This window comes from Aulonocara sp. 'chitande type north' Nkhata Bay, linkage group LG3 (genome assembly GCF_057382095.1).
Source record: "Aulonocara sp. 'chitande type north' Nkhata Bay isolate Kocher_YH1m ecotype deep benthic linkage group LG3, A_spYH_male_GT1.1, whole genome shotgun sequence".
Lineage (NCBI taxonomy): Eukaryota > Metazoa > Chordata > Actinopteri > Cichliformes > Cichlidae > Aulonocara > Aulonocara sp. 'chitande type north' Nkhata Bay.
The window spans coordinates 67,192,337-67,212,202 of record NC_141346.1 but is presented as its reverse complement, the minus strand read 5'-3'; the positions used below and the strand labels follow the sequence as shown (position 1 = coordinate 67,212,202).

Sequence of the window (19,866 nt, the reverse complement as noted above, 5' to 3'; positions counted from 1 at the left end):
TGACACATAAGAACTGGGTAGGTTCTAATCAACTGTAACTTCCAATAATGTCAGGATAAAAGAAGTGTCTAAGAGCTGCATTTGTCACAAAATAAAACAGGTAATAAGACCAGCTGCCTATTTAGACTACGAGTGAAATGGCGGCTTCCATTACAAATGGCGGTATAGTTAGCTTTCTCTCAGTCAGTGAAAACACACTCTCTCACAACATTCGTGGTCTTTAAACAAAGACAGAAAAAGGTTTCTTGCCTTTATATGTACATTGCAGTGAGCAAACTTGAACCACTAACCTGTTTTTTTAACAGAAAAGCAGAGACAGGAGACATCAGTTGCGTTCGGTCTGCAGGCTCTTCCTCGTCTGAGGCAGAGACGCGTTGCAACGGCCTATCGCACTCACCACTATCTCCCCCTTGTGGCAATGCCACGCAATTACATTGTCCATAACGCTAAATGAAAAGTGCAATACCACCATAAAATCAGGTCTTTTACATCAAAAACAATTCACAAAAAAAATTACAATTGTGACCATACACTTGTGGTCGTCACACACTCCCCAACAAAAAGAAAATGGCTCCTGACATTTAACCTCTTACCCTTCAAAACTCATTATACTCATTACTCAAACAACTCAAATCACATCCCCTTCCCACATACCCACATTCCTTGTGTACTAGCATGTATAGATTGGGCAGTTATAATATACAGGGAAGGTGCCTGGGTGTGCACAGTGAGATGTTGGAATGCGATATGGCACTAGGGGGAAGTAAGGTAACAGGGGATATGGTGGCATGGTGTAGTGTGTTGTGTTTTGTGACTCGTGCGCTTCAGCACAACTGACTGATGGATGCACCCGGAGAGAGGGCTGGCCAAGGGTGTCATATGTGAAATGTGTAACAGGCCGTCGTTCTCTAGTAGACCTTCTTAGAACTGATTCATTAGTCGGCGGGGTCACGTTAGGTGTATACTGTGCCCTTTCTGAAAGCGGCAGTCCAACTTCTCCTTCGTCGACTGCGAAAGGCACTTCAGTGACTCCTGATTCCCGTACCCTCTCATGTTCCTCCTCTCCCCTGTCGTTGTCAAGTTCAGTGCTTTGGTGTCCACCATCTTGTTCCATTCCTTGTTCCCTCAATTCATCTGTTGCTTCTGTTGGTTGAGGTGCTCCACAGTTGACCACTCTGCTGAACTCAGCTGTTCCTCTTGAGGGTCCAACGGTATGGTTACAGGTATGTAGAGCATCCTCTTTGTTTCCACTCCTCAAATCATACCTCAACTCATAATACATTGAACTCTCATCCTCATCGGAGCTTGTGTCAAAGTGGGGTTGAAACTCTGTCTCTCCTTGAGCTGGTTTTGGTTTCTTTTTCTTGACAGCGGATGGCCCATCCCCCTTATTTACAGCAGGCAAGTCCACAGGAAGCTCATTGACAAGATGCAATAGATTGCGATGCAGAACACACACTTTCTTCCCCTTTGCCTCTGAGGTCACTCTGTACAGTGGGCTGTCATTGATCTGTTCCTTCACCACATAAATGGTGTTCTCCCAGTAGGACCTTAACTTACCAGGACCACCCCTCTCAGTCAGGTTCCGCACTAGTGCTCTTTCTCCAGGTTGGAGTACCACTCCTTTCAAGTGCCGGTCATAGTGTTTCTTTCCACGATCACTTGACTTTTGGCTGTTTCCAGATGCAATCCTGTAAGCCTCAGTCATTCGTTCTTTCCATTTCTCAGCATAACCTCTTGCAGTTTGTGGCTCTCCATCAGTAACCAACTTGAACAGGAGGTCTACTGGCATTCGTGGATGTCGACCAAAAAGCAGAATCAGAATCAGAATCAGAATACTTTATTGATCCCTGGGGGAAATTATTTTTTGTTACAGTGCTCCATTTTAAACCAACATTAAGACAAGACAGACAATACACTAACTAAGAATAGTACAATATATACATATATATATACATACATACATAAGTCACTCATAAATAAATAGTTGGAAAAGAAACATGTGTAGCTGTAGCAGCAAACAGTGTGTTAAGTGGATGCGTTGTATAGGGAGATGGCCACAGGCAGGAAAGATTTCCTGTGTCGTTCAGTGGTGCTTTTCGGTAATCTCAGTCTCTCACTGAACGTGCTCCTGTGACTGACCAGCATGTCATGGAGTGGGTGGGAGGTGTTATCCAACATTGTCTTTATCTTGGACAGCATCCGCCTCTCCGACACCACCTTGAGGGTGTCCAGCTCCATCCCCACAACATTGCTGGCCTTACGGATTAGTTTATTAAGTCTGTTGGCATCTGGGACTCTCAGCCTGCTCCCCCAGCATGCAACAGCATAGAGGATCGCACTGGCCACAACAGACTCATAGAAAATCCTCAGCATTTTCTGGCAGATGTTGAAGGACCTCAGTCGCCTCAAGAAATAGAGACGACTCTGGCCCTTCCTGTAAAGTGCTGTGGTGTTTTTAGCCCAGTCCAGTTTATTGTCAATGTGTACTCCAAGGTATTTATAGTCCTCCACAATGTCAACACTGACCCCCTGGATTGAAACAGGGGTCAAGTGTTTCCTGGTCTTCCTGAAGTCCACGATCAGTTCCTTGGTCTTTGCCACGTTGAGCTGCAGATGATTCTGCTCACACCACGTGACAAAGGAGTCGATCACAGCCCGGTACTCTGTCTCATCATCCCTGCTGATGCATCCAACCACTGCAGAGTCATCAGAAAACTTCTGAAGATGGCAGGTCTCTGTGCAGTGGCTGAAGTCTGTGGTGTAGAGGGTGAAGAGGAAGGGGGAGAGGACAGTCCCCTGTGGTGCCCCTGTGTTGCTGATCACCTTGTCAGACACACACTGTGGGAGACGTACATATTGTGGTCTTCTTGTCAGGTAATCAACAATCCAGGACACCAGAGAAGCATCCACCTGCATCGCTGCTAACTTATCACCCAGGAGGGTCGGCCTGATGGTGTTGAAAGCACTGGAAAAGTCAAAAAACATGACCCTCACAGTGCTCGCCGGCTGGTCCAGATGGGTGTAGACACGATTGAGCAGGTAGATGATGGCGTCCTCAGTTCCGAGACGAGGCTGATAAGCGAACTGAAGGGGATCCAGGTGTGGTCTTACTATGGGTCGCAGCTGGTCCAGGATGAGCCTTTCCAGGGTCTTCATGATGTGGGAGGTCAGTGCCACGGGCCTGTAATCCTGGGGGCCACTGGGACGTGGCGTCTTTGGTACAGGGACGAGGCATGATGTCTTCCACATCACCGGGACCCTCTGCAGACTCAGACTCAGCATACACAGTTTATGAAAGACTCCACACAGCTGGGGGGCACAGGTCTTGAGGACAAGGGGACTCACTCCGTCTGGTCCAGCAGACTTGCCTGAGTGAAGTCTCCTCATTTGCATCTCAACCTGGTATTGAGTGAAGGTGATCGGTGGGGGAGGGGTGTCAGGAATCTCACAGGAGGCAACATGTGAAGAGAGAGGCTGGCACAGTGGTGTGGCTCTGGATTCCAGGCTGACTACAGGTGAGGTTGTGGGGGTGGGAGCAGACACTGTGGTGTCGAATCTATTGAAAAACAGATTCAACTCGTTGGCTCTATTCTCACCTCCCTCAGTTCCCCTGCTGTTGGTTGGCCTGAATCCAGTGATGGTCTTCATGCCCCTCCACACCTCTCTCATGCTGTTCTGCTGGAGTTTCCACTCCAGCTTCCTCCTGTAATTGTCCTTAGCCTCTCTGATCTTGTCCTTTAGTAACACCTGGATGTTCCTCACCTCCTCTTTGTTGCCCCCTCTGAAAGCCCTCTTCTTGTTGTTGAGGAGGGCTTTGATGTCCTTAGTCACCCACGGCTTGTTATTTGGGTAACAATGAACAGTCTGAGCTGGAACAATGGAGTCGATGCAGAAAGTTATGTAGTCTGTGATACACTCAGTAAGCCCATTGATGTCCTCGGCGTGAGGCTCACAGAGTGTTTCCCAGTCGGTCACCTCGAAACAGCCCTGTAGTTCTGCTAAGGCCTCCTCTGACCACCTCCTGACAGTCCTGGTGGTCACAGGTTCCCTCATCACAATTGGCACATAGCAGGGGGTGAGGTGAATCAGGTTATGATCTGACCTACCAAGTGGGGGGAGGGAGGAGGAGCTGTATGCATCCTTGACGTTAGCATACAGTAAGTCTAAAGTTTTCTCTCCCCTGGTGGGACAGTCCACATATTGTTTGAATGTTGTTAGTGTATTGTCCAGTGATACATGGTTGAAGTCACCCGAGATCACAATAAAGGCACTCGGGTGCTGAGTCTGTAGCCGAGCTATGGCAGAGTGGATAGTGTCACATGCAGCTGTGGGGTTAGCAGAGGGGGGTACATAAACAGCCACCAAGATGACGTGAGAGAATTCCCTGGGTAAATAATACGGCCTGAGTCCAACAGCACACAGTTCAGTTTCCGGGCAACAAATCTTTTCTTTGATTGTTATGTTGGCAGGGTTACACCACCGGTTGTTAACTAAAACAGCAAGCCCACCTCCTTTCCGCTTACCGCTAGCAATGCTGTCCCTGTCCGCCCGAACAGTGTGGAAGCCTTCCACGGAAGCATTCTCATCGGGAATGTCCTGGTGCAGCCATGATTCGGTGAAACACATCAGGCTACACTCTCGGTATTCCCTCTGACTCCGTACCAGTGCTGAGAGCTCGTCGATTTTAATTTCCGACGATCGCACATTACCCATCACGATAGACGGCAGACACGGTTTAAACCTCCTCCTCGCTTCGAGCCTCCGCTGTCTCACCGTCACCTTTTTTCTTCTCTTCTGTCCTTGACCTCTGCATCCCCGATGTGTTTTCCTCCAAATTTCAGCTGGTACTTCTGCGGACCTGGCCAGCGAGCCGGCCGGCATCAGGGCGATCAGCTGATCTCTGGAGTAAACAGTCCGTGCGTGTAGGAGATGTGCCGCGGTCCCGTTCCTTGATAAAAGTAACAGTTCCACGGCCACCAGAAGAACAAAAACTCTCTCAATCCACATGATTGAGTAAGAGATAGAAAACGGAGGAAAATACAAGTCAGAAAAAAAAAGAATACGTAAGAAAAAAGAGCTAAACTAAGAGAAAAGCAGGAGCGACTGTAACAGGCTGCACGCTGGTTGGCGCATGCGCACTGAAAAAAAAAAAAAAGAATGGTGAGTAACCCGTTACTTCATGGCGCGTGCAATTGTACGCATGAACCATCTGTGGGAGATATTGTCTCCATCTTTCTTTTTTTTTCTTCACTCAGGGTCCTCAGCCTCTGCAAGATGGTACGATTAAAGCGTTCAGCTGGGTTGCCCTGAGGGTGGTACGGAGTTGTTCGAGAGTGCCCCACATTGCTCAACTGTTGGAGAGTCCGGAAGAGCTCGATCTCGAACTCCCGCCCCTGATCATGGTGCAGCCTTAAAGGGTAGCCAAATCTGGGGATATAATCACTGAAAATCCTTTCAGCTGCAGTTTTGCCACTCTTGTTGCGGGTTGGATAGGCCTGGGCATACCTAGTAAAGTGGTCTACCACAACTAGGATATACTGATATCCGTCCCTGCTTGGCTCTAAGTGGAGGTAATCGACTGAAACCAACTCCATTGGTGAGCTTGTGGTAATGCTGGACATGGGAGCTCGGACATGTGTCACCGGTTTCTTCTGTTTGATGCACGGGCACTGCCGGGTGACATAGGCTTCGATGTCTCGCCTCATGTATGGCCAGTAGAACCGTTGCCTCGCCAGGCTGAGAACTCTTTCTACTCCGACATGTCCCATGTCATCATGCAGATGTTTCAGGACAAGGGATTTGAAGCTAGCTGGTAAGACTAGTTGGCGTTTTTCTGCAGTCTTACGGTACAGAACTCCATCTTCTTAGCTCAGCTTTGTCCACTCATGCATCATTTTCCTTGCAGGACCTCTCACATTCCGTCTCATGTCATCTGTCAGCTTTTGATCTGAGTCTTTCATTTTCATGATCTCACCTATCGCAGGGTCTGCTCTTTGAGCCCTTTGTACTGTAGTTCATCCAAATTGATGGGCGTGACCATTTCTTGGATTACTGGTTCAAGCTGGTCACCTTCTGCTAGAGCCAGAGCAGCGATCCATGCAACATCTCCATGCTTGCCTGCTCCACATCCCTCCCAAGTAGCGGCAACAGCTTCTTTGGAGAACTCTTTTGTACATCCAGTGACGTATCTGTCAATGTCAAGGGGACTCCTCGACAGGGTGTCTGCGTCAACATTTATTTTGCCAGGTCTGTACCTTATATCAAACCTGAAATCTGATGGCTCTCCCACCCATCTGAACCCAACCGCATTCAACTTGGCGGTACTCATGACATAAGTTAAGGGATTGTTGTTTGTGTAGGTAGTAAAATACGGGGCATAGAACAAGTAATCCCTGAACTTCTCGCAGACAGCCCACTTGAGGGCGAGAAACTCAAGCTTGCCCGAGTGGAGTCTGTAATTCTTTTCAGCCGGTGTCAGTGTTCGGGAGCCGTATCCAATCACTCTTAGCTTCCCATTCTGATGTTGGTAGAGAACGGCCCCAAGTCCTTTATCAGATGCGTCTGTATGAAGGACGAAGGGAAGCTCAAAATCCGGGTAGGCAAGTACAGGGGGGTTTACCAACATATCAATCAACTTACACAGGGCACCCTGGTGCATCTCTGCCCACTCAACTGGTGTTTTGGATGGTAACTGTGCACCTTTCCCCTTCTGTCCTGTAACCTTCCCCAGAAGATGCTCCTCTTTGGTTTTCTTGGGTTGCAAAAGCTCATAGATGGGTTTTGCTATTCTTGAGAAATCCTGGATATATGAGCGATAGTAACTCAGGAACCCAGCGATCCTCCTCACATCTCCCACTGTGGCAGGTGTCTCCTTTTTCAGGGCGTACACTGCCTCGAGATCTTTTGGATCAATGCATACTAGTGATGGGTCGTTCGCGAACGAAATGGCTCTTAGAGCCGGTTCTTTGACGTGAACGACGCGAGCCGGCTCCTTATCGCGAGCCGTCACGTGTTTTGTTTTGTTTTTTTTTCTTTCTCTCAGCCTCTCTCTCGCACTTTTTTTCCGCTGCACTCTGCAAGCGAGCCTTGTGCTTTACGCTGGGCAGAGGGGGGGAGGGGCGGTAGTTACACTCAGTAGCACAGGAACAGACCCAGAGAGAGAGAAAGAGAGGCAGGGACAACAACATTAGAAAGGTATAGTAATCATCCACAACTATTTTCGGTTGCAGATGATAAAGGATTCAGAAAGTTTATTCATGCAGGCCCATATGACAGAGAATATGCATGTTCTTTTTGTTTTCATATTATAATTTATATTTAATTGTGTTGTGGTTTGCAGTGTTTTGTGTTGTTTTCACTTTAAATTTGTAAAAGGAAACAGCTGAAAATTTAAATAGTTAAAACTTGAAATGTGAATACTTGATTTTTGTATTATGTGATTTATTTATTACATTTTATGTGGAGTGAATAAATAAAAGTATATTTACGGTGGCCCCTAGAGACAAAGCACATACAAACTTCAAATCACGTACGAACTCTGAAGCATGTACAAACTCCAAAACACATAAAAACTCCAAAACACGTAAAAACACGTACAAACTCCGAAGCACGTAAAAACTCAGAAGCATATAAAAACTCAGAAGCACATAAAAACTCAAAACACGTACAAAAGACAACAGAAGTGCTCCAGGATGCTGGGCGCAGTGTTGAGCCTTTGTTATCTTGTGGCTACACAAGCCAGCAAGTACCAACGACCAGATTTGGTGTGTGGTAGTAACAGGTAAATGAACTTTTTTTTAAATTATTTGAATATATATGAGTGCCTGTGTATAAATACACAAACAATACACACATTCTTTCAATTGTGTAATTTAAGTGATCTAGTAGCTCTGCTTTGGAAGTTCAGTTCATGCTAGAAATGTGTTTTGGAGTTTGTACGTGTTTTGTCTCTAGGGGCCACCGCATATATTTATATATAAACATATATAAATAAAACCACTTTTTTTACGTTAGTAATTCCTTTTGTGCATAATTTTATATTATTGTTAATAATAAATTAATTAAAGCAACAAAACAACCTGAAGAGCCGGTTCGGAGCCGAAAGAGCCGGCTCTTTTTAGTGAGCCGAACCGAAAGAGCCGGATCTGTAAAAAGAGCCGGAAGTCCCATCACTAATGCATACTCCTTCAGCTGACACTAAGCGCCCAACATACCTCACTTCTCTTTTAAATAGGTCACATTTTGTCGGCCGGAGTTTGACTCCGTAGTTCTGCACGGCTCTCAAGACTTTCCTCAGCCCTTCCACATGTTCCTCAAAAGTCTTGGCGTAGCACAAGATGTCATCCAAGTATGGGATGCAACACTCATCCCGAAGGGGAGCCAGCATTTCTTCCATACTGCGTTGGAATGCAGCAGGTGCGTTGGTAAGACCGAAGGGAATTCGCACCCATTCATAAAGGCCCCAGGGGGTGATGAATGCAGTCAGATGGTGGGATCCTTCTGCTATAAAGCCCTGGTGATAGGCCTTTCCCTGGTCCAAAATGGAGAACCAGTTGTACCCTCCCAAGGTGTCAATGAGGTCATTGATTCTTGGTAATGGGTGGCGATCAGGTACTGTGCGCTGGTTTAGGAGACGATAGTCTATACAGAGCCTTAGGAAGCCATCCTTTTTCCGCACACAAACTATTGGCGCAGAGTAAGGAGATCTAGACTTTACAATCCATCTTCTTGCTAGGAAGTCCTCAATATACTCTTTAACCTCCTTATAGAGGGGTTTTGGAATTGAGGTGTACGATTTCTGAATTGGGGTTGTGTCTTTGAGTGTTATTGTCATTTCCAAGCTGGGAATGCACCCCATGTCATTCTCATCACGTGCAAAAGCCCCTGACTCTTCTCTTAACATTTTCTTGGCAACAGTTTGTTGGTCTTCAGTCAGGTGGCTAACATCAACAGGTGGATCCCATTCCTGTGTTGCTTGATCTTCACCGCACTGCTGGGGTATTTGAGATACACCAGGGTCGACATCTTGAGTCACTTTGGGCTAACCGAAAATTGGTAAGTCAGTTTGTACGACTCCTGCTATTGGTTCAATAATTCCAAGGGCTGCTCTGCCGGTGAGGGTCACATCATGCTTTGTGTGGTTGCCAATAGGTACTTTGACATATGGGACTCTGGCATCACAAACTGTGAGGAGGCTGCTGCCAACATCAAGCTGTTGCAGTTGTGGGTTGCTCAGTTGGTTCAAAGAGCACGAGGGGGTTGGACATGTCAACTGAAGAGGAGACTTTACACTTAACATACTTAACTTGACCAGCTGTAATTACTACATCATACAGGCCCACTTTCAGGACACTCTGGCTGACCATGTTATCACTGGTAAGCTTGGTCTGGATGAAGTTGACCAGTGCCATCGCTGTGTCATCCTGGAGGTTCATTGCGCTGCGCAGGAGGCTCACAATGGTGGGTATGAGATTTGTATTCGCATTTGGCCCCAGTATCAGCTGTTCAATTACATTGAAACCAATCAGGGGGCAGCCTATGGGCACACTGCTTACTAAAAAGGGGACTTGTACAGTCAAGTTTGGGTCACTATTCTCTGGGAGACTCACCATCATGCCCATCCAGCCGTCGTAGGGTAATGGCTGGCCATTAACACCAAGCACACTAAGAGCATTATCTCCAATAAGTTCTGTCAGTGGCCGGAGTTTGTGGTCAGAGAGGTAGGTTTTTGCCCACTGGCGATCAATGAGACTCACCCGTGTCCAATAAACAGTCCACTGCAAAGCTATGAATGTAACACTTGATTTTACATTTTTTTCCCACAAGCTGTGCCACTCTCTCACTTTCCCCTGTGTCTGCATTTTTCGTTGGAAGGGTCGCCCAACTACTTCTGACATGAGCAAACTCTTCTGAGCACATACCTCGTGATTTTGGGTCTGGCTGTCCACTGGTTCTGGGAGTGTGTGTATCAGCAGGAGGCCAACTAGAGCTTCTGGGTTGGCTTCATTTGAGACATCCCACTGCCCTCTCCCCACAGATAAAACAATGAGTGCATGAAGTAGCCCCGCTTTCAATACACTTGGGACAGCCGTACTGTTTTGCCGTTTGTCTGGGCTTCTGCTTTGGGTGTGCACACTGACAAGTGGGTTCACGAGCCTGACTGGCTGTGAGAGACTCCACCACTTTGGTCAGGGTTTCCACCTTTGCAGCCAGCTCTTTTATGACTTTATTCTTACTCTTAAATTTACAGTCAGTCATTTCAGTGTCTTTAGCAGGTTCAAGTTGAGCAGTATGAGCATGTGTTACCTTTTGTCGAGTGGAATATACCAGTCTTCGCTGTCGCTCACTCTCTTCACTTGACACTTTGTTCACTTGCCTTATCAAGGCTTCATCTGACACACTGTAGTCTGATAGTAGTGGCTTGAGTTCATTACGAATGTCACCATATTTTGGTAGAAGACCTTGATGAATGGTGCGTAGAAACACATTTTGGATCGTACGTGTCTCATACGCAACGTCCATGTTATCCTGCCTGGATGCAAACATGACTTTCTGCTTCAGTCCAATCATCCTGTAGAGGAACTGTTGTGGAGTTTCATGGTCATGTTGCTTAGTGCTCAACAATTCCTGAAATAACTCACTCCCAGTCTTCTCACTCAGGTGTGAACGTAGTAAGCTTTTGAGTTCAATGAGGGTCAAGTCATCTTTACTGATCAACATGTCCTTAAACTGTCCAGGCTTGATAATACGGAGCACACCTTGAATGATCTCTCCCTCTGTGTGCTTCACCTTGAGCACCTCCTCAATCTGCTTACACAGTCCATGGTAGCTAATGTAGGTTACAATGTCCCCAACCTGACCCCCATGTACTTTAAACTCTGTGCGTTGCAAAAATGGCAGGTCTCTTAGGGAAACCATGTGATGAGGCTTAGATTGTCGCATATGTGTGGTGGAGCACAGTCACTCAGCTCGAGGCTGGAGTGACTGTGTAATAGTGGGGGTGGGTGTGTCTTGTGTTGCAGATGTCACTTGTAAATCTGCTAACTTTTTACCAAGTACCTCGTAGTTAGCCTTTAGCATTTCATACTCTGTTATTTGTGGATTAACAGACTCAAGAGGCAATAGCTGAGGTAAGTACATCACTCTCAATAACAGGGAATCTTTTTTTATGGACTCAAACAAGTTTTGCTGAAAAACTGAATATGGAACAAGCAAAGCTTAATACTAAACAATATATATAACTTATATAACCATACATATAACTTAATATTACACACATTAAATAACACATCAGTGGAATTCATTTCTTAAATAAAAAATGTATTTGCAGGATTCTGAATTAAATTTTATCATTTTATCATTTTCAAATTTTCATCATATTCTCCCACCTGTCCAGAAAGCGCCTGTTTTCTGCATTTCTTTTTTTTCCATTTTGGGATAGGTAGCATGGCAGTATTTGCATGGTTGCTATGACTGTGGTCAACAGAGGAGAGGGTGCTAATTGGTCCTGTCATGACTGAAGCGCCAAAACACCAACAGAGCATTCTGGGAATTGTAGTATTAGCAGTACAGGCACTGTATAATACTGGCAGGTCAGCTCTAATAGTAATTTTTTATGGCTTCGCGGGCCAAATGTGATAAGGCTGCGGGCCAAATTTGTCCCGCTGGCAAGAGTTTGACACCTATGGCTTACACCTGACCCAGAGGGGCCATCACATCACATTTAGGAGCTCCCCTAATGGAGCCACAACACATGTGCAATACTTAGTCTGTCTTGTTGTACCAACTGGAAGAAATGATTCAAGGACTTAGTCACAGAACAGAGATTCAAATCTCCAAAATCCAACTGGCTGCATTAGGATATATAGTCTGAAACTCTACACAGTTTCGTGTTTGAAGCTGCTTCCTGTTGGCTTCAGCTGTTTGGAGTTTCCATTTTCTAAACTTCTACATTCTGAACCTTCTTCAGCTCTGAACAGATGATGAAACACTGAATGATTTCAAGCTCACACTTTGTCTAATAAACTTACATCTTTCATTCTTTGTACAGATTGAGTCGCTGTGGTTTGTCAGAGATCAGCTGTGATTATCTGGCAGCAGCACTGAAGTCCAACCCCTCCCATCTGAGAGAGCTGGACCTGAGCTACAACTACAAGCTGCAGGATTCAGGAGTGAAGCATTTGTGTGGTTTGCTGGAGAGTCCAGGATGTGGACTTGAAACTCTGGGGTCAGTCAGCATGTTTTAGTTGTGCTGAGATGAATATGATGTGAAAGTTGTGCTGACACTAAACTGCAGACATCAGGCTGATATTATACTGATCCACACTGAGGATCTTCATGGTAAAGTCTGTTTTCTTCTTCTCTGGTTTAGTCCATTGACTGCAGCAGAACAATGTTCACATTTCAAACAGTGAGACTCAACGTATGGCCCGCGGCCGACACGCGGCCTGCCCACCTTTCCTGATTCAGAGAGAGGGGACCCTGATTAACTGTGTAGTGTTCTTCCTCACAGTTCTAAGTATCAGACATAACAATGAATAATCCACAGCTGACTGTCTTTAGCAGGTCAAAGGTCACGGCACACAGCAGACAGTGGGAAATATTATAATTCTGATCATTTATCAGCACATATCCATATGTATAAAAACAAAGCTGACACTGTGAGACTTGATCAGAGGTGTGATCATCACAGCAGAGGCCTTTGTGTCAAAGTCACTGAGGATCAAACAGAAACACATGAAGCAGATTTTCCTGTTCTGGCTTTTTATAGCAGATAACCTTCAAAATATTCTGCAGTCCATCAAAAACTGAAGCAAACCATGAATCAACATGTGAACATGAGCTGATGCTGCTGAAGGGAAGCAAAGTTACAGAGGTTTGATTACAGACACAGCTGAGAGTTTGTAATCTGTCATCATTTTAAAAGGTTTAAATTTCTTCAGTATTGAACAGCAGAAATGAGGCTTTGTTTTCGGAGGCCGACAGCAGTGAACACAACAGCAGACTGGTGCGTAATAAGCAGTGAATAATGCAGGAAACAGATTTTTGAAGGTAAACTGTTCTTGAAGTACACTGAGAGAGAGAGAGCTGTGCAGGAAGTAAACGTCAAAGTCAGAGAGAATTCATGACGATGTTCATCAAACGTAAAGCGTAGTTTGGATCTTCTTCTGCTGCTGGTTCACTCAGTTATGGTTGGAGACAGATTGTTATGGCCCGTCTAGACGCGGCCAAACCACAACATAAAGGGTGATCCATCCCCGGCCAACCCCAAGCAGCACGTCACACACTTAATACTTTGTAACAGTGATTTATTTACAATGAGTGCAGTTAAACAAAGGAAGGGAGCATATCATAACTTCAGGGTGAACCCAAGGCCAAAACAACAGACATAAGGTAGCCTATCTCAGGAATAAATACAACTTACCTACGCAAAAGAACTAACTCAAACGACAATCATTTTCCTCCCTGCCTAACAAAAACAGGAGAAAACTGATCAAACAAAAAGGCGGTCCACCCCTACATGCTCTTACATTAACCAACATAGTGACACAGTTAACGGTCTGCCGGTTGGGTTGGGTCAAGGATGAATGACATGGCAGTCCCTGGTGGTATCTTCTTATCTGCTGCCAGCCATCCACCCTGGATGCACCAATCATGGAGGAGCACCTGCACACTCAAATTTACATATAATTACGACAACAGTCGTAACACTGATGAAACCTGAACCTTCAGGATCTGTGAGCTGTCCACTTTCAGCCCCGACGGCGTGTCCGTGTACGTGCCGTCGAGTGAACGATCCACGCTCTGTGTTTCCATCTTTGTGTGTTTAACTAATCTCATTTACTGTTTTATCCTCTAATGCTGGGTAATGTCAGCTGGTCCATGTGCAGCTGGCTGTGAGGCTCAGGGAGCGTCTACAAAGTGCAACACTGAAAGAACATCATCCATAAATATTGAGTAATAACTGGACTCTCATACAGCGACACTCAAATGCCTTTAAACATCAGCTTATCCTGCTGATCCAAGTCCAACACTGACTTTGTAAAAACACGTTTGTCGATCATTTTGTTTGCTTTCTGAGGAAAATGATTCAATAACTTGCTGCTAATACACAACATTTCATCATATTTCCTCATAACCCTCTTTTGTCTGACCATTTGATCCCATTTGAATTTGCAATAAAGGATCCACAGAGTTTGGTGACAATAATGACAGTAGATGTTTGTGTGAAAGTGCTGGAAGCAAATGAGTGTGTGATGTTCTTTCAGTGTTGCACTTTGTAGACGCTCCCTGAGCACTGGTCTCACAGCCAGCTGCACTTAGAGACCAGTGTTGTTAGTCCAGGTCAGAAGATGACTTGTTGGAACGAAAATGAGCTTGTAGTTTGTCTGCTTTAATAATGTGACTGGAAAAAGGTGTTGGACTTCAAATATGTCCATTTCTTTCACACTTCACCTTTAAAAGTGAAGCCTTGTGGTTCCTGGAAGGAAAAACACGACTTTTTCAAGTCTTTGTCCTGTTTTTATGAGAAATGTACGACTTTAATGTGAAACATTCAGAGTTTTTTCTCTTGTTGTGTTTGTTTGAAGCTGCTTCCTGTTGGCTTCAGCTGTTTGGAGTTTCCATTTTCTAAACTTCTACATTCTGAACCTTCTTCAGCTCTGAACAGATGATGAAACACTGAATGATTTCAAGCTCACACCTTGTCTAATAAACTTACATCTTTCATTCTTTATACAGATTGTGGGGCTGTGGTTTGTCAGAGATCAGCTGTGATTATCTGGCAGCAGCACTGAAGTCCAACCCCTCCCATCTGAGAGAGCTGGAGCTGACCTACAACAACAAGCTGCAGGATTCAGGAGTGAAGCATCTGTGTGGTTTCCTGGAGAGTCCAGGATGTGGACTTGAAACTCTGAGGTCAGTCAGCATGTTTTAGTTGTGCTGAGATGAATATGATGTGAAAGTTGTGCTGACACTAAACTGCAGACATCAGGCTGATATTATACTGATCCACACTGAGGATCTTCATGGTAAAGTCTGTTTTCTTCTTCTCTGGTTTAGTCCATTGACTGCAGCAGAACAATGTTCACATTTCAAACCTTCAAAGAAGAAGAAAAATCCTCCACTGGATAATTCACTGTGAAACTCTCCAACTCTTCATTCCACCTTAAAGTCTGTCTGACACTGAAATCCAAAGCAAAATGTGTGTTTGCTTTACAGACAGCAGTCCAACACAAACATACACACATCATCCAAAACACAGTCCAACATCCAAATCTCCTCCACTGCCAGCATGAATGATGGGAAAGAGAAGGAGGAAAACTCTGACATTCAGGGTTAGAATGAAGCAGACTGTGAATATCAAAGCTGTATTAGGAAGCTTACATCAGGGGTGTCAAACTCAAATAAACAGTGGGCCAATCTTGCTGAAAAACTGAATATGGAACAAGCAAAGCTTAATACTAAACAATATATATAACTTATATAACCATACATATAACTTAATATTACACACATTAAATAACACATCAGTGGAATTCATTTCTTAAATAAAAAATGTATTTGCAGCCTTCTGAATTAAATTTTATCATTTATCAAATTTTCATCATATTCTCCCACCTGTCCAGAAAACTCCTGTTTTCTGCATTTATTTTTTTCATTTTGGGATAGGTAGCATGGCAGTATTTGCATGGTTGCTATGACTATGGTCAACAGAGGAGAGGGTGCTAATGGGTCCTGTCATGACTGACGCGCCAAAACACCAACAGAGCATTCTGGGAATTGTAGTATTAGCAGTACAGGCACTGTATAATACTGTAAGGTCAGCTCTAATAGTAATTTTTTATGGCTTCGCGGGCCAAATGTGATTAGGCTGCGGGCCAAATTTGTCCCGCTGGCCAGAGTTTGACACCTATGGCTTACACCTGACCCAGAGGGACCATCACATCACATTTAGAAGCTCCCCTAATGGAGCCACAACACATGTCCAATATTTAGTCTGTCTTGTTGGACCAACTGGAAGAAATGATTCAAGGACTTAGTCACAGAACAGAGATTCAAATCTCCAAAATCCAACTGGCTGCATTAGGACATATAGTCTGAAACTCTGCACAGTTTCCTGTTTGAAGCTGCTTCCTGTTGGCTTCAGCTGTTTGGAGTTTCCATTTTCTAAACTTCTACATTCTGAACCTTCTTCAGCTCTGAACAGATGATGAAACACTGAATGACTTCAAGCTCACACTTTGTCTAATAAACTTACATCTTTCATTCTTTATACAGATTGAGTTTCTGTGGTTTGTCAAAGATCAGCTGTGATTATCTGGCAGCAGCACTGAAGTCCAACCCCTCCCATCTGAGAGAGCTGGACCTGAGAGGAAACTACCTGAAGTATCCAGATGTGAAGCAGCTGTCTGATCTTAAACACAGTCCAGACTACAGACTGGAAACTCTGGTGTAAGTAGAGTGATGGAGTGAGTGGGTGGTGCTGTCAGCAGTATTGTACTAAACACAGTCAGTATGAAACAAAGATCCAGTGTTTCCTGTAAAGCTGGTGCTTCTCAGTGAAGCTGTGAGAGGAGAATGGTGACAGGCTTCAGGATTGGACACAAACACTTCCTGTTTCTGACCTTTATAGTCACCATAGTAACAGCTGACACGCTCTGATCAAACGCTGTCAACAGCCAATCAGCTCTCTGAACAAAGCAGCACGCAGACCAATGACTGCATTCATTTCCAAGTTTAAAGCAGTGAAGAACACAGTCTGTAGGTGAGGAAGAATTTAGTGAGAGCAGATGTTTGGATGGAATTCCTCCAGTTAACAGCTGGAACCGTCCATCTGGATTGTTGGGCTTGTTGTTGGGGTTCCTACAGAGCTCAGAGTGGACACACCAAGGTTCTTCTAGAGAATGAAAGTCCAAACTCAAACTAGGAGGGAAAAACATTTTCATCAACTTCAATAAAAATCCAAAGATTAGAAAAAGTGAAGCAACAATGAGTCCTAGTACAGTCCCAGCACTGAAGTCCCTGCTGCTCTTTATACTGGATGTGCTGCATCACTGACTGACAGCTGATGAAGAGTCTCTGGAAACACTCATTTATCTCCTCTGCTCTTCCTTCTTCTCTCTGCAGGTGGAGCTGATGATGGTAAACAGGACGGTGTGTGTGCTGAGAGAGGAGGAGCTGTGTCCTGATGATCCAGAGAGGTTGAAGCAGAAGCAGCTTGTGTGTAGAGACGCTCTGACTGGGCCATGTTACTGGGAGGTGGAGAGGAGAGCTTCATCCAGCAGTGACTGACAGAGGAATGAGAAGAAGTGCAGATGACTGCAGAGTGAACTGCTCTGAGAACAGCTCCACTGTCAGACACAATGTAGAGTCCAGCATCATCCCTGTGTGTCCCTCTGGATCTGACAGAGGATCATCAGTGTATCTGGACTGCTCTGCTGCTGCTCTGTCCTTCTACAGTCTCTGCACAGTCTCTGTCTGACTCTGGCTTCAGACCCTCCTGGATCAAACTCACCTGGAAAGACTTTCAAACATCACTCAATAGATTTGAATACAGAATATATTTGATATATACTGTAGATGTACTGTAGAGTTGCAGTTTGTCACTTGTAAATACAGTCTGTGAGCAGCTGTGAGCTGAAAGATCTTTCTAGAAACACGAAATGTTTTCACTCTTCTGTTGCTTTTTCATATATTTCCACAACATTAATATTGATCCCTGTCTCACCTGTTTCATACTTTTATACATAATAACAGGACACGTGTGATCTGAGCGCTGCTGTGGTTGCTGTGCTGCACGTCTTCATTTAGATAACAGAGACATCTAGTGGTTCAGAGGGAGAACTGCAGGAGGTGGAGCTGTGTTTTAGCATGGAAAACTTTTTATCTTTTAGGTGCAGATACAAATATGACAAGTATCAGTGTGAGATACAAAAGGTCACATCAGTCAGCAGAGGGAACAGTGATCACACAGCAATGTAAGAATAGAAACAACAGTGAATCTGGACATGTATACAGATGGAAGCAAACAAACAGGATGTAACACTACATTAAAGCCACAAATGGGAAGAAAACAAAGCCAAAGGAAAATATATTTGATCTCAGGAATCCAAATCAGATGCTTTAGAGCAGGGGTCAGCAACCCTGGGCACGCGTGTCAAAACCAGAACAGAAAGATAAAGTTGCAAGATAAAAGATTAAGGATTGTGTTTTTATCTTTCTGTTCTGGTTTTTAGAGCCATTGTTTTATTGACTCGTACTTTGGGAATCACCCTGTTGTGAGAAAAGGATAAGCTGGGAGAGAATACAGCATTATACAAGCAGAGTGTTTTAGCTGTATCCGTAGATCTAAGACATAAACCTGTTGTTAAAAAAGAATAGTTAACTGAAGTGCAGATTTAATATTGAATTATTTCATGAAGTGTCCAGGAATTACAGAGAGCTTTATACTGATATGGTAAAATTCTCTGAGTACATTGGTTGTATATGACAAGTATTTGTAAATCATCAGTAGTTACTCTTGCATAGGTGTTTTGCTTGTTTTAAATTTGTGCACTATTTATTTTTATTTTTTGTATTTTGTAATGAATCTCTAATTCACTTTTTCTTCTTGGCCTTGTTGTGTGTACCTCACAAGTCAAATTATACATTGTGATGGAGCAGTCACAATACACACTCACGAGACACAGTTTGATTTTTCTAACACAGAGTTTGTATGAAGTTCACTTTATCAGCTGAAAATATTAAAGCCAGAACTTACAAGATCAAAAATCTTTTACTTCATGTACAGGGTTTCCAAAAAAGTTTTATTTCAGGTATATAAACCATTACATTTGATTCAAGTAAAACAAATAATTACATTGATTCTTGTAAAATTTCTCCAACAAAGTTTTATTTGATGTAACGGTTTTCCACAAACTATTTAATCTGATGTAATGAAACCAATAGATTTGAATGGGGTAAAACAAATAACGAGATTGATTCTTGCAATGATTTTCCAAGAAAGTTTTATTTGATGTAACGGGTTTCCAAAAAAGTTTTATTTCAGGTATATAAAACAATACATTTGTTTGTAAAACAAATAATTACATTGATACTTGTAAAGAGTTTCCAAAAAGGTTTTGACTGGCAACAACGCTCACCTGCTAAATCCAACAGAACACCACTGGGACCTTATGTTTCACTCCATCTGACTGTGAGCAGGAGCTCCGTGTTGGGTATGGTAAATGGTCTGTTTCATATTCAGTGCTTTTACACTCTTCCTGGTTGTTGATGTTTGTTTCTAAAGATGTTGTTGTTGATGAGACTTTGCAGAAAGCAGCTTCACCTCTGATCACACACACACACACACACACTCAACTCCACTCACTCACCTGGAGGATCAACACTCAGGCCAATGATGCTGATGTGGTTATTGCTCTGGGGATTTAGCAGGTGAGCTAAATCATGTGTAACATGTGAATTTCCCGAGTGTGGCATTGATAAAGTCTGTGTCTATGCCAAACCTGAAGTTTAAACTCCTTTTTTAAATTTACCAACATTTCTGATTTGCAGCTAAGACTGTGAAATGTTTTCACCATTTGCAAGCCAGTAGAGTGATTGCTCTTGAAGCCTGGTTGCTGCACAATACTAGGACTACTAGCACTAGTTCTAGTACTACTGCTACTGCACAAAGCATATTGTTCAGGAATTTCACAAATTTGTTTAAGTCTAATGTGTTGGCTTACAGGTAAACTTGTTTTGGAGGTGGATAGGATAAAAACTTCCAGCATCACATAATGTTTTCCGATCAGTAGGTTTGGAGTAAAAAAGAACTGGACATACATTTGTCTTTTTTGGGCTACTTTTATGTCAAGAAAGTTA

The 19,866-nt window shown here is 44.0% G+C and overlaps 1 protein-coding gene across 1 annotated transcript in view; it reads left to right on the top strand.

Moving 5' to 3' along the window:
- Positions 1 to 18,107, top strand: part of LOC147336704 (ribonuclease inhibitor-like) — a 37,537-nt gene extending 19,430 nt beyond the window's left edge. Inside the window, exons 4-7 of the mRNA XM_086286221.1 lie at positions 12,053 to 12,229; positions 14,743 to 14,919; positions 16,282 to 16,455; positions 17,131 to 18,107. Of these exons, the coding sequence (XP_086142347.1) occupies positions 12,053 to 12,229; positions 14,743 to 14,919; positions 16,282 to 16,455; positions 17,131 to 17,140 (538 nt within the window). The 3' untranslated portion in view covers positions 17,141 to 18,107. The remainder of the gene's footprint in view (positions 1 to 12,052; positions 12,230 to 14,742; positions 14,920 to 16,281; positions 16,456 to 17,130) is intronic.
- Positions 18,108 to 19,866: the final 1,759 nt, after the last annotated feature.